Source organism: Solea senegalensis, linkage group LG5 (genome assembly GCF_019176455.1).
Source record: "Solea senegalensis isolate Sse05_10M linkage group LG5, IFAPA_SoseM_1, whole genome shotgun sequence".
NCBI lineage: Eukaryota > Metazoa > Chordata > Actinopteri > Pleuronectiformes > Soleidae > Solea > Solea senegalensis.
Window position 1 is genome coordinate 4,241,839 of NC_058025.1, and position 12,861 is coordinate 4,254,699.

A 12,861-nucleotide genomic window follows, 5' to 3' on the forward strand; every position below is an offset into this window, starting at 1 on the left:
TTGTGCTGTATCATGGAAAAAGCACCATTATAGGGCACTGCATCACTTTTCTCAATAGAAACAATACATTTATTTAAAAATGCACAAGGGTACTTTATTGAATCAAAGCTACTGTGCGTAGACATTTATTAGTAACTTACTTTAATGGTGAAGTTGCATGACACAGCTGAACACCCCTCACCATTCCAAGTGTGTTGGAGACTCTACTTTGTCAATCTATTTGGGGCTAATTAAAAACATGGTGGTCCAAAATGGCTGCCACCAAAAAGCTAACTAACCAAAAAGCTCCTTAAAATACACGTAAAGGGCTAATTTAAAGAGAAATGTAGCCGTTATACATCAATGTTGTTGTGTTGCTGCCAACATATGCTCGGAGAAAGTAAAATTAAAACAAACATACCTTTAAAATTGAAGCAGGATCGAGGGGAGTCGAATTTCAGGATTAGGACACACCCATGGAAGATGTTGGAGCTCGGAGCTGCTGCTGCCTGTTTCTCGTTTGGACCGAAGGAGAACTTACACGACGTGCAGACACAGACCAGCACGCGATGTCCAGTACCGTGAAAAGCCTCAAAGTTACCTATGATCCTCCTAATGAGAGCGACACGTTCAGGGTGGGCGACTGGGTCACTGGTCGCGTCACGCTGGAAGTGGCTAAAGAATGCCACATTAGTAGTTTACGGGTGAAATTTAAGGGAAAAGCCCGTGTACTGTGGACCGAGAGGTACGGCCAAACCACGGTTGTTTACCAAGACAAGGACAAGTACTTCAGTTTGAAAAATTACTTCATTCGAGAGGAGAAAAGCGAAGGTAAGTGAGCTTTGTTGTTTGTTGTGCACCGCAGGGAAGTTAGTTTGAGGTTCGGGTTAGGGACCGTCAACAAACTCCCACCAACTCCAAACTCCTACAAAACACAACAGACCTCTTTTTTATGAGTTAGTAATGTTTTTTGGGGTGTGGTTCTTATATTTTACTACTTAAGATTACTCAATGAATTGTCAACTACTTTAATAGTCAGTTTGAGTGTTATTGTTTTTGATAATAAAACAAATAAAATTTGATAAAAAAGCTTTCTGATTTTACTGGTTTCTTTGCTCCATATAACAAAGAAATCATTATGGACCAATCAATTATGAAAATAATCGTTAGTTGAAGCCCTAATGGATGGGTATAAATATTGCAAAAAAAACATATTGGTAGACACATTAAATAAGGCTGTGTGATTAATTGCAGAATAATCAAAAACACAATATGACCGAGCTCAGTATTCAAGGTGACAAGGTCACAAGTCACTGCAGTGAAGATTGTGATAATTACACACAGTATTATGATAAAAAATATTTTTGTTGTTGAAACACACACACACAAAGCAGTATTTTAATGTATTTGCATCTTGAAAATGATGCTTAAGATCCAAATGTGAGTTATAATGTGTCCTAATTAATTACCATATTGTACAGCTGTAATATTAAACAGTGTACTGAACTAAAGTACTGAAATGACAAGGATTGTGTGTTATTTTCTTATGAGATAAGTTTGGCGTCAGTGGTTCGCAAGAAATGCATTTAACTCCCATTCAATTGGTAATTAATTCATTGATGGTCCCTAAACCAAACTACATTGATCCAGAGTAAATGTGGAATATAAACCGTAAAACTTACCATTTCTTTTTTTTTCTTCTCCACTTAAAACAAGATTGTAAGAGTCTAAATTTCACATGGAATTTCATTGTTTTAAATCAGCTGATAAAAAAATGCTTCGACATCATTCTGTGGCCATGGTTCAATATGTATTGATTTGTTGTTTATGTACTTTTATGGTAAAACACTTAAAAGTACATAAAGACAAAATTGATATTAAGTTTCAGCTTTGTCAAATATTCTTTAAAAAAATAAAGAATTCTAAAAACCACAATGAACCAGTTTCTTCAACTTTCACTCAGGAGTAAAACACAGTCTTTGACGATGAACATTTTTATCAACAGAATGTTATACCTTTTGTCAGTATTCTAAGTAAAGAGAGCCCTCTTAACATGAACGAGATCATGAAATAATCCACAGTAAATCACCATTTCTTTAAAAAAGACAATATTACATTATTTTTTTCAGATTCTGATGAAGAAGGAGTGATTCTGTCGAACCAGAATGGAGAAACATGTAAGTAATTCACAGACACGTCTCGGCCTTTGCTGCAGCTGCTCAGTTATTTATTTTAAATGCCTTTAAGTGTATTTACGACTAGTGATCTGAGGAGCCAGTTTCTTGTTTGTTTTTATACCTACTCCACTGTTCACATCTGTCTGTATGACTGTACACCTGGCATTATTTAAAATGCGTCTTGCAAATCCGTTCTTCTCATGTGACCAGGCATGATTGGCCCAGACGTGCACCCCCTGCCCCCTTTATTCAAACACACACACACACGGACTGTTTGTGAGAACGAAACGTTGTCTTTGATGAGTCTCGATTAACATTAAAGTGTAACTAAACCCCTGAACAACCCGTTTTTCAGGTGTAAAACAGTGTATATGGTATTTAATGATCCAGGTGCAAATCTTCTAAGTTGTGTGTTGTTAAAGTGTGGAATGTGTACCACCGGTGGTACGCGGGCTTCCTCTGGGGGAAAATCGGAACATACTGTTCTATTGAGTGGAGCTGAAGAATTGCCCGGAGGGTGTAGAAAATGACATGAGTGACAATAATAACAATAATAAAGGCACCTGATCTCTCACTCCATCTTAATCTAATGTCACTACACCAGTGTGTGAAGTATATGTGAGGATGAGAGAGTAAATTCTCTTGTTGGGAATAAATCTGCCTCCTGTGAAACGTCTGTAGCTCAGTATTTTCACCACTGTTGGTGATAATGGCGTTACTTCAAGAGCTCAATACTTTCTCAAGTGGTACTTGGTGTATAAAAAGTCTGAGAAGGCCTGTACTGTATGTCTTTATTCATTTCCTGTTGCCTTTTTTTTTGGTTTTTGCAGACAGCAGTGTTGTCGCCCCTGGCTGCCATTCTTACCCATTCACCTTCCAGTTCCCTCTACAGTATGTACTGTATTCTTTCTGAATGCTTTTATGAAGGAGCCCTTTAATTCGGTGTGTCCCAAACATTGTAAAGATGATAATCTTTTGCAACCGAGCTCACAGTATACTGTAAATCCTGACAAGAGCAAATGTGTCCACACTATAATGTATTTCTAACTGCCATTTCTGCAACACCTCATATTAATTTATATCTGTTAACCACCGATTAATGCAATGTTCACTTATGCAATTCATATTAACGTAAATCTTTAAAGTTAAAGGCTGGAAAATAAACCTCTTACTTAATCCACCTGTGGGTCTCTGAGAATGACTCTATAGAAGTATCATCTAATACTGTTTGTTTGATTGTTTTGATTTGTTCTTGTCAATGTTTGCAAATATGACCCCATTAGCTAGTTATCACTTTACAAATAGATATGTCATCTGTGCAACTTCTTAGGAAATTAAAAGGTAACTGAAATACAAAATAAAATCTGTCATTGACAATTAGTTTCCCCGGCCTCTTTGTTCGTCGGCTTCTTGTGCTTGCGTTTCAGGAACATGCCGTCCTCCTTCAAGGGGTCTGTTGGTAAAATTGTGTATCTGTTGGAAGCCAAGCTGAGCAGATCGATGAGGATTCCCACCAAAGATACGGCCAAGCTCAAATTTGTAACAAACGAAGATTGCACCGGTGATTCCGAGCTGAGGGTATGTGTGTGTGTGTGTGTGTGTTGCGTTACAGCTTCATTCCTGACATTCCAGGGGGAGCGCAGACGACAGGTCAAGACAAAATGTCAGCATGTTGTGACCTTTTGCGTTTTTCTGGATTGAGTTGCTGGGCATCCGTGTCGTTGTGTTCATGTGAAGCATTGTCTCTCTTATTTCTTTATGTGAAAGCAACATCAAACCACATTCACAAACACAACAGGAAGTTGTTATCAACATCCTCAATCCCTCTCACTCTCACCTTTCTATGTGTTCCTGTAGACGTAGATGTTTTAGGTCCAGAAATGTGAGCTCAGAGGCTTTTGTGTTTTGCAGTAATTATTTGAAAACCACACTTGTTAAACTTGCTCAGGCATGTATCGGACGTGGACGTGTTCAATTCAAATGTTTGGGGCGTTTGTTCCTTTCAGATACCACAGCACGAGTCAAAGGACAAGAAGATGAAGTTATTCAATTCAGGAACTGTAGCCATGGATGTCGATATTGAAAAAACAGGCTTCTTCCAAGGTGAGAACGTTAATAATTTTTATTTATAGCAACACAGTGACCGTTTATATTCATAGTCAGCAATTTTGGACAACTATGTTTTTACAATATGTACATAGGTTCTCCAACATACTTGGAAGGGATGGGTGAGGTGAGGGATATTCAACATGCAACTTCAGTAATAAATGTTGCTTAAGTGTATACATTGTGCCTTTTTAAAAGTGCTGATTCAGCGCTGTGAAGGGTTGTAAAAGACCGACTAGAACACCTCAAGAATAGCCTTAAAAAGTCCTTTAATTGGCTAAGAACACTATTCATTTTAGAAAGGAATTGAGGCTGGGAGATAGTCCTGAAATTGGAGAAAACTCGTGGATTCAGAAGAGTGTTTCCTTTCTAGGTATCACACTGGAGGCCAGACTGCAGCTTGTCCTTTTTCCCATTTGTGTTCCGCTCTCTTGCACTTTATTTAGCCATGGCTCAGGTTGAGGTTTGGAGCGCCTGGTGTCTGGGATGTTCAGGCAGGTGGAGTGAAACAGAGCTTTAATCTTCAACTCACAAAAACAACCTAGTCCGAACGGTGATATTGGCAGACATGTGCTGCTATGTAGGGCTGTAGAGTCCCAGTCGACTCGTCAATTTATGAGTCGATACGTTCTGGCTCGACTCAAATTCTGATTGGTCGACTTTTTGCCGTGTTAATTTCATACAGTCTATGGTTAATTTGGGGGTGTTTTTAGAACACCCCTGTTTCACAGGTAACAGTGTGTCTTCAGAGAACACCCCCCTTCCTTGTTTTCACTATTTTGGATTAGTCCAACCCACAAGAGACAGATAGAACAAAGATCATTTTAGGCTACAGTCAGTGCTCCTCTAACATCCATGTCAAAGACATCAGCAGTGTAGCAGCATTTTACAAAAATAGATGGTGGGAAAAACTTCAAATGCAAAGTTTGCCAGCAACAAAATATCATACACACCCCCCAGTCGATTACTGCCCTACTGCTATGTTATGGTGATTTTGGGTCTCTTTTTCAGGAGAAGGATTAAAAGTTGTCGCTCACATCCAGAACAATTCCACTCGTCCAATCAAGCCCAAGTTCTGTTTGTACAAAAAGAACAGCTACTTTGCGGGGGGCAAGAGAAGACTCAACACTGACGACTTCTTGAAAGAGGTGGGAGATCCCATCCCCCCTTCTTCCAAGGAAACGGTAACAAGGATCATCACCATTCCTCATGATGTGGAGCCCTCCATCCACAACTGCAGAATCATCAAAGCAGAGCACAGGCTCAGGGTAAGTAAGAAGCAGGAGACAGGCAACACAGATGTGTGTTTTTATACCATAGACGGTGCTCACAATTGAGTCAAAACATCACATTTTTAACACGTGGCAGTGCAATAGAAAGGAAACTTGATTTGTCCTGCTTCTTGAAAACATAACAAAGCACGATTTCCTCCTTTTCTGAATGATGTGATCACAAGCAGCCAGCGTTAGTAAAGGTCTGAACACACGCCGTGTATGTGTTCTGAATGTGTTCTCAGAAAAAACACATTTGAAGGTGGTTTGAGGGAGCAGTCATGAAGATCAATTTGTCCTCGGGAAGCATTAAAGACTTCCTCCATAGCTGACGTCCTCCCTAACTGCTGTGTTTTTGCAAATATCAATAGCTACCGCAATAATCTCAAGATCACGGTATAATCATCTACGGTCTGTTATCTCATGATCGTTAATTGATAATGTGTGACAACAAGATCATTTATTGGCTTCCCATTCAGTCGTTACTGGTTGGGCAGTGAGCGATGTCGAAATAGAAAGGATGGAGAACAAGAAATCGGAATTTTACAAAAAGCTGAGCTAAAAAAGCTGTGTTTGGAAAAAGGAACTGATAAGAGTGTGCACAGTCCCCGTCACTTGTGGTGTACCCCAGGGCTCCGCTTTAGGCCCCATGCTATTTTCCTTGTACATGCTGCCCTTTGGGATCAATATTTCAATATTTATTTTCTGCTGCTTAAACGTGGGGGCGGGGGGGGAATATGGATTCTCTGCAGCCCTAACTTCAATGCGTTAATGACAGAACGTGGATGGCGCTAAATGTCCTTAACCTACACGCGAACAAAACGGAAGTCATAGTGTTTGTTCACCCTGATCCGAGTTAAAAGCCTTGGCGTCCCTTTTGACAGTGCTTTTAAATTTGATAAACAGATCTCAGCGGCTATTTTGCTATTTGTAATTGTTTTTATGTTTTATACGACGTTGCTATACCTTTAACTCTGTAGAGCACTTTTGTCAACTCTGATAGTATTTAAATGTGCTCTAGAGGTTGACTTGACGGGTAGCTATGATCCAAATAATTGCATCCAGACTTATCCAACAACTTCCCTTCATTACAACAAAGGGCTGTCCTGTTGTGTATAAATCCCAGCGACATATAACACCAGCCATGTTTTCCACAGGTCTATCTTGACGTCAAATATGCTTCGGACCCCGAGATCAAATTTCCCGTCGTAATCCTTGCGGCACCCGAGGTTCCTGCTGTGGCACCTCCAGCTGCCGCTGCCTTTGCACCTGGATTTGCACCTGGATTCCAGACTGTTTCCTATGGAACTCCAGGTCCAGCAGCCTGGGGCTTTGCACCACCTCAGCTGCCACCACCAGCAGCAGCACCTATACCATGTGAACCCCCTCCTCCCTACGGAGCACATGGGATGTACCCTCCATTGACAGATTTTGGTAATAAATATTAGTGACTTAGTGATTAGTGATTCATGCATAGTTTTGAAGCATCTGATAATGACTCATCTGTCGTTAACACTGCTTTTTTGTGACTTTCTGCTAAAGTGGAACCAAGGATTTCTCACAAAAACACTTATTCACCTAAATTAAGTACACGGTTAAAACAGAAATGTTCTGTTTTGGTACGTTACTATGGTCACTAACATTTTTCATTTTATACGCCAGGTTCTTTGTGCTGTGGTTAATGTTGTTTTTGTCTATTCTCCATTACATTTCTCTGGGAAATAACTAGAAATCTCTGAAACCCTTTCAGATTTTTTAGCATAACTTTTATAATTGTTGTTTTTCAGTATTTTGTTTTAAATATTTTGATTCTAGTACTCTAGTTTTTTTTTATGGCTCGTGAATGATAGTTTTTTCCTCTTAGTGGAGAAGCACTTAATCCCTTTTTAGAATAATGATGTATTCCTGATTCCAATTCGGAAACAGACTATTATCTGGTTCCTGAGCACTGATAATCCAGAGTTAGTGCAGCATATAAAGGAGCCATGACACAAAAATAAAGTAGTGAAGCTCCTCTCAAATTCTGGCATGAATTGGAGAAATCTGTCATTTGACCTAAGCATGTGACACATTTTAGAAAGTGAATTCCGAGTTCTGACTCATAATAGTTCTCAGTCATTACACAACCACTTTGTTTCCGTGACCTCGATGGAAATCTACGCACGAGCGGAAATACCTGTTTTTACGTGACGTCATTCTTCTCAGCTGTTACCGTGTAAATCAGCGGACCAAAAACCTTCTTAAATATAACACTGCGTTATGATTAAAATGCTGATTATGATCGAACCACATTTTGTCTTCCGTTGCTGGCTGTTTATTCATGGGGTAAAATCGCACTGATACAGAAGCACAAGCATTAGGTTTGAGTTTGGTGGGAAGAACCAGGTTTTGTTTTGCTTTTTTGGAAACTTGTCCAGAGACTCGTTAAGTTAGTCAATGTGGGTCATTCACCCACCTGGACCCACTTTGAGGTTGTTGGTTTCACCTGAGTCGAGGTGTGAATGAGGCTCCTTGGGGTCACTTGAGTGTGTGAGTTCACTATGGTTTCATCTGTGTGTAACTGTTGATCCTTTCAAGGATCCTACGCAACTTTCACAATCGTTACCAATTTTGAAAAGACTTGGAGTTCACACTAATTTACGGAAGCCTTTTGTATTCACCTAAAATAATTTTTAAAAAGGCTCTGTTTTCATGAGATTCTGTTTAACAAGATGTTTTGTGGGTGGGGGGTGTCAGTTTTTCTGAGTGAATGAGATAGTGGAGAAGCTTCCTGTTTTGATTGCTGAATTGAAAGCAAAGATGTCCTTGTTGTTCAGTTTAATCCAGTTTTACTTTGCTTTGGGTTTGAGACATTGGGAGATTCTCCTGTCTTTAAGTAATACTGGTGGAATTGTTATTAGTTTGTCGACTTTTGTGGAAAAAAATCTCGCAAAAACAGACCCCGAGATTTCTTTTTTTTTAAAAAAACCCGAATAAAAAAAACCTCATAAAAACAGACAAGGGAAAAAAAAAACTCATAAATACAGACCGGGAAGAAAAAATAAATGTTTTAAAATTATTTAAAACCTGAATAAAAAAAAGTCATAAGAACAGACAAGAAAAAAAAACCCTCGAAAAACAGACCTTGAAAAAAATATTGTAAAAACAGACCACGAAAAAAAAATATCGTAAAAACAGACCTGAAAAAAAATAAAATAACGTAAAAGCAGACCCCAGAAAAAAAAATCTTGTAAAAACAGGAACTTATGTCAAGACCTCACACTTCAGATAAACTGATCATTACCTTCAAATACAAGTGTGGACATGAGCAACATAAATGAGCTGTCAGGACATGTTCATTCTTACATGATAATATACTTTTTCTATTGACCTACTGTCAATTTTAATGATGCATTGATAAGAAACGTAAGAGATATTGTTCAAAATAAAAAAGCAAACATTGAACGGATACTGCACTAGTTGCGTAATATATTCTTGGATTGCCAGGCTGCATACTTCTCATCACCAAGTGTGGTTGTGTGTGCCAGAACAATCAGGAAAATCAGGTTCTATGGCATTTGTTTGCTTTAAATGTGACCGTCCCACATCTTACAAGGCTGAAGTTGCAGACTTGAACTTTCCACTGCGTGTATCTCAGGAGGAGGACGATGACCATCCAAGACTTGTCGATTGAGTATGACGCCGTCAACAGCAAGAACACGTTCACCAATGGAGACACCATCAACGGAAGAGTGGTTCTGCAGGTTTCCAAAGAAACCAAAATCCAGTCACTCGTTTTTGTGGGGAAAGGAAAAGCTCGAGTCGTCTGGCACGAACATCACGGGCAAAATCAACACCGTGTTTTCTGGGCGGATGAGAGATATTACGAGGTGAAACATCACATGATAAGAGAAGCGAGACAAGATGGTAAAGTATTCCCACAAGAATTGATCATGGACTGTTGCTAATGCAGTAATTTATGGACATGTTACATTGTTTTTCTCCAGGTACTGAAGTGATCACTAAAGGAAGACATGTGTTTCCCTTTTCCTTCAAGATCCCCGACGGGTGCCTATTATTATTTTCCTGATCGATATTTAACTATATATTCTATTATTTTTTATTATTTTTCTTTTTCTTAATGTTTTTGTAACTTCACTTCACAGAAATATGCCTTCAAGTTTCAAATCCAGCATCGGTAAAGTGGTGCATAAACTGAGGGCCGAGCTCAGGCAGTCGATGAAACTGACAAAGAAGTCCCAAGTCCACTTCACGTTCATCTCCAAAGCAGACATGAATATGCCGGGACTCATGGTAAGAAATACTTGATCTTAAAATAAAATAAAATTCCATGTGTTTTGTCCATGCAGAAGTAAATGTAATCTATATATATATATATATGTATATATATAGATTATTTAATCTATACTCCATCTTTCAGGAGCCGCAGTCTGGCTGCAAGGATAAGTCTCTCCTTTTTGGATCTGGGAACGTTTCAGTAGATGTTCACACCAAGCGGATGGGATACAAGCAAGGTAAGGTGATGATGTAACAGTGAATTCTCAGGGGGTTAAGATGTAGGCAACTGTACGGAAGAGTATTAGTGCCACATGTAAAAAAATAAAATAAGACAGCATGAATTCTGAGATTAAAGTCAGAATTCTGAGAAAATTTTAATCTCAGAATTTGAGGGGTTTTTTTTAACCCCATAATTCTGAATTGTTTCTCTGCCTTTAGGGAGTAACCACACAAAAATGGGCAGAAACTTGAAAACTAAAAGTCCATATTGTACATATGTAAAATAGTTCAAATGGTTCATTTATGTCATTTTAGAGTTCCTATTGTGTCATAAATGTGAAAAATCCAAATCCTAAACTGTGATTGCACAGTCAAAACAACCAGCAATATTGAATAACTGCCAGATACAGAAAGTTGAAGTTATCTTGGAAAAAGGGGGCCGAAGGGCGTACTCATTGAACTGTTTTGACAATTCTATAACCATAAAATCAAAAATAAATCCAGGTATGGATTGTGACAGATGGTAAAATATCTGACTCTTTTGGAAATCCTGTCCCTGTTCCCTTCACAGGCGCGCCTTTAAAAGTCACCGTGGAGATCGTGAACCACTCGAGTCGCGAGGTGAAGCCCAAGTTCGTGCTGTACGAGAAGAAGAGTTACTTTGCCCAGGGTCGCAGGAGAGTTCACACTAACGATATCCTTAAGGACAAGGTAGACGCTGTCGCCTCCTCAGGCAGAGAGACGGTCACCAAGGTGATGGCCATCCCGAAGGAGCTGCCTCCCTCCATCATCAACTGCTCCATCATCAGGCTAGAGTACAGGCTGAAGGTAAAGTTCATGCGTTGTGGTCTTGGTAGAAGTCCTTTATTATATTAGTGATCCATTTTTCTGTTGTGTTGGAAGCTTTAACCCGGATTTTACTGTGTTCCTTTTCCTCATTTTCACTTACTGGAGCACTTGTTTTAACGTAACACTGAAACAGTCGATTCTGATTAGATTTAAACTTATCTGTGGTGTATGACGCTCTTCTAGTGTTAAAATACCACTGAACGAGTTCAATTTAACACCAACCTGGAGTTTATTTAGTCCTTAATGGAGGCATTGTTCATGGAATTAATATAAAAATGTCCAGGGCGTAGTTTTTGTACGGCGGTGAACTTTATACAACATGGTGCTGTGAGTCAGGGTGTGGAAAAGTGCTTTAACAGTAAAAAGTAGTGGTATGAGAGTGGCATGAGACAAGATTAGGACTATGATTAAAAAACAAACACATCAGAACACTTTATTAATCAAGAAACCTGTCGAAACAAGAAAATATAACCACTATTAGAGGAAGTATCTGCCAGTGCAGCAAGAAACCTGTGTTCCTGCTGTGGATTTCAAATTCTCCTGACTATCTTACTTCCTGATTTCCCTTTGACTCATAGTGACACTCGGTGATGAAAACGTGGTACTGCAAGGAAAACACAGTCACAGTAACACAGAACGCTTATGAAATAACCAGTGTGTATGTGTATCACATACCTGTTCTTAACGTTGTTATTTATATTTCTAACAACTTCTACTTTTACTCCACTACATTTCCTCTAACTGTCTTTGTTACTCGTTACTACCTAATAAAATCACAAGAAGAGTTGTTATTATGGTCTGTATTTACAGTATATAGAGCTTTTCTAGTCATTACACTACCCTTTTACTGCGAAAACTTAAGTACATTTTATATCAAAAAATGACTTTTGATACTCAAGTACACTAAATGTCATATACTTTAAGACTTCTACTTATTAGAATATTATAAAAAAAAGGTGACTACAACTACCAAAGTAATTTTCAAGTCACAGAATTGTACTTTTACTCAAGTATCCCTTTAAGGTCCTTTATGCAAGACTGGAAATAACTTAGGGCTTATAGCTTATGAATAGTCAACTTAATCCAAAAGAGGTAGAAGTAGAACAAGTATGTGAAACTATTTTTATTTTTATTTTAATTCCATTTAATTTTTTTTACAGATCTACCTGGACATCAAATGTGCCAAAGACCCTACGATCAAACTCCCCATAATTGTTCTACCTGATTTTTCTCAGGAAAAACACAAGACGGCCCCTGATGGATTTGGCTCTGAAACATTTGGGAACTCAAATCCACCGGCCTGGAGTTCCGTACCCCAACCCCTGTATCCCCAACCTCTGAATCCCCTGAATCCTTTGAACCCCCAACCCCTGAATCCTCTGAATCCCCAACCCCTGTATCCCCAACCCCTGAATCCTCCAAATCCCCAACCTCAGGATCCCCCGCCCTCCTATGCCTACGCGATGTACTCCTCCATTCCTCAGTCTAAACAATATGGCACTAAAATGTAAATAGCTGCCTTCAATGTCTAATGTGTAACATTTAGAAATAGATTAGTGTCTGTAAAATGAAAAAAGAAGACATTTAAAATAAGCCTCTTATATGTCCCTGAGGCAAGGGTCTTACTTTTCTTGTGCCAACCCATTTCTACAGCAGCCTGGATGGACAAACATCCGCCAGAGCACATGCATGTAAGTTTGTTGCTGCTTTAGCGTTTGTAAAAAGTGATGGTTCGCTGGGAGACTTGTCACGTGACCTACAGGTGAGCAAATGTGTGTATTACTGTGACGATACATTACAGGCACTACAATACAGGGTGTAAATGATTGTGTAGGTATTTTAAGACGGTAGTCTTGATGTAAACCGTAATAATGTAAATATAAATGAGACAATAAAATGTAACGTAATACTGTATTCTATTCATTTTTTTGAACAAATAAATACATAAAGTAGAAAATTCCAGTTTATTACTTTATGTTAAG

The 12,861-nt window shown here is 38.9% G+C and overlaps 2 protein-coding genes across 2 annotated transcripts; both read left to right on the forward strand.

Moving 5' to 3' along the window:
* The first annotated feature begins 455 nt into the window (after window positions 1–455).
* On the forward strand, window positions 456–7,824 carry LOC122769333 (arrestin domain-containing protein 3-like). The gene is made up of 7 exons (XM_044025790.1): window positions 456–810; window positions 2,109–2,156; window positions 2,987–3,047; window positions 3,584–3,734; window positions 4,163–4,259; window positions 5,274–5,530; window positions 6,691–7,824. Exons 1-7 carry the CDS (start codon window positions 456–458, stop codon window positions 6,979–6,981), a joined length of 1,260 nt encoding a protein of 419 aa, XP_043881725.1. The 3' UTR covers window positions 6,982–7,824.
* An 897-nt stretch (window positions 7,825–8,721) lies between these two features.
* LOC122769071 (arrestin domain-containing protein 3-like) lies at window positions 8,722–12,791 on the forward strand. Its single transcript, XM_044025346.1, has 6 exons — window positions 8,722–9,439; window positions 9,520–9,580; window positions 9,679–9,826; window positions 9,954–10,047; window positions 10,602–10,858; window positions 12,040–12,791. The coding sequence occupies exons 1-6, from the start codon at window positions 9,181–9,183 to the stop codon at window positions 12,388–12,390; spliced, it is 1,170 nt and encodes a 389-aa protein (XP_043881281.1). The 5' UTR covers window positions 8,722–9,180; the 3' UTR covers window positions 12,391–12,791.
* The last annotated feature ends 70 nt before the right edge of the window (window positions 12,792–12,861 follow it).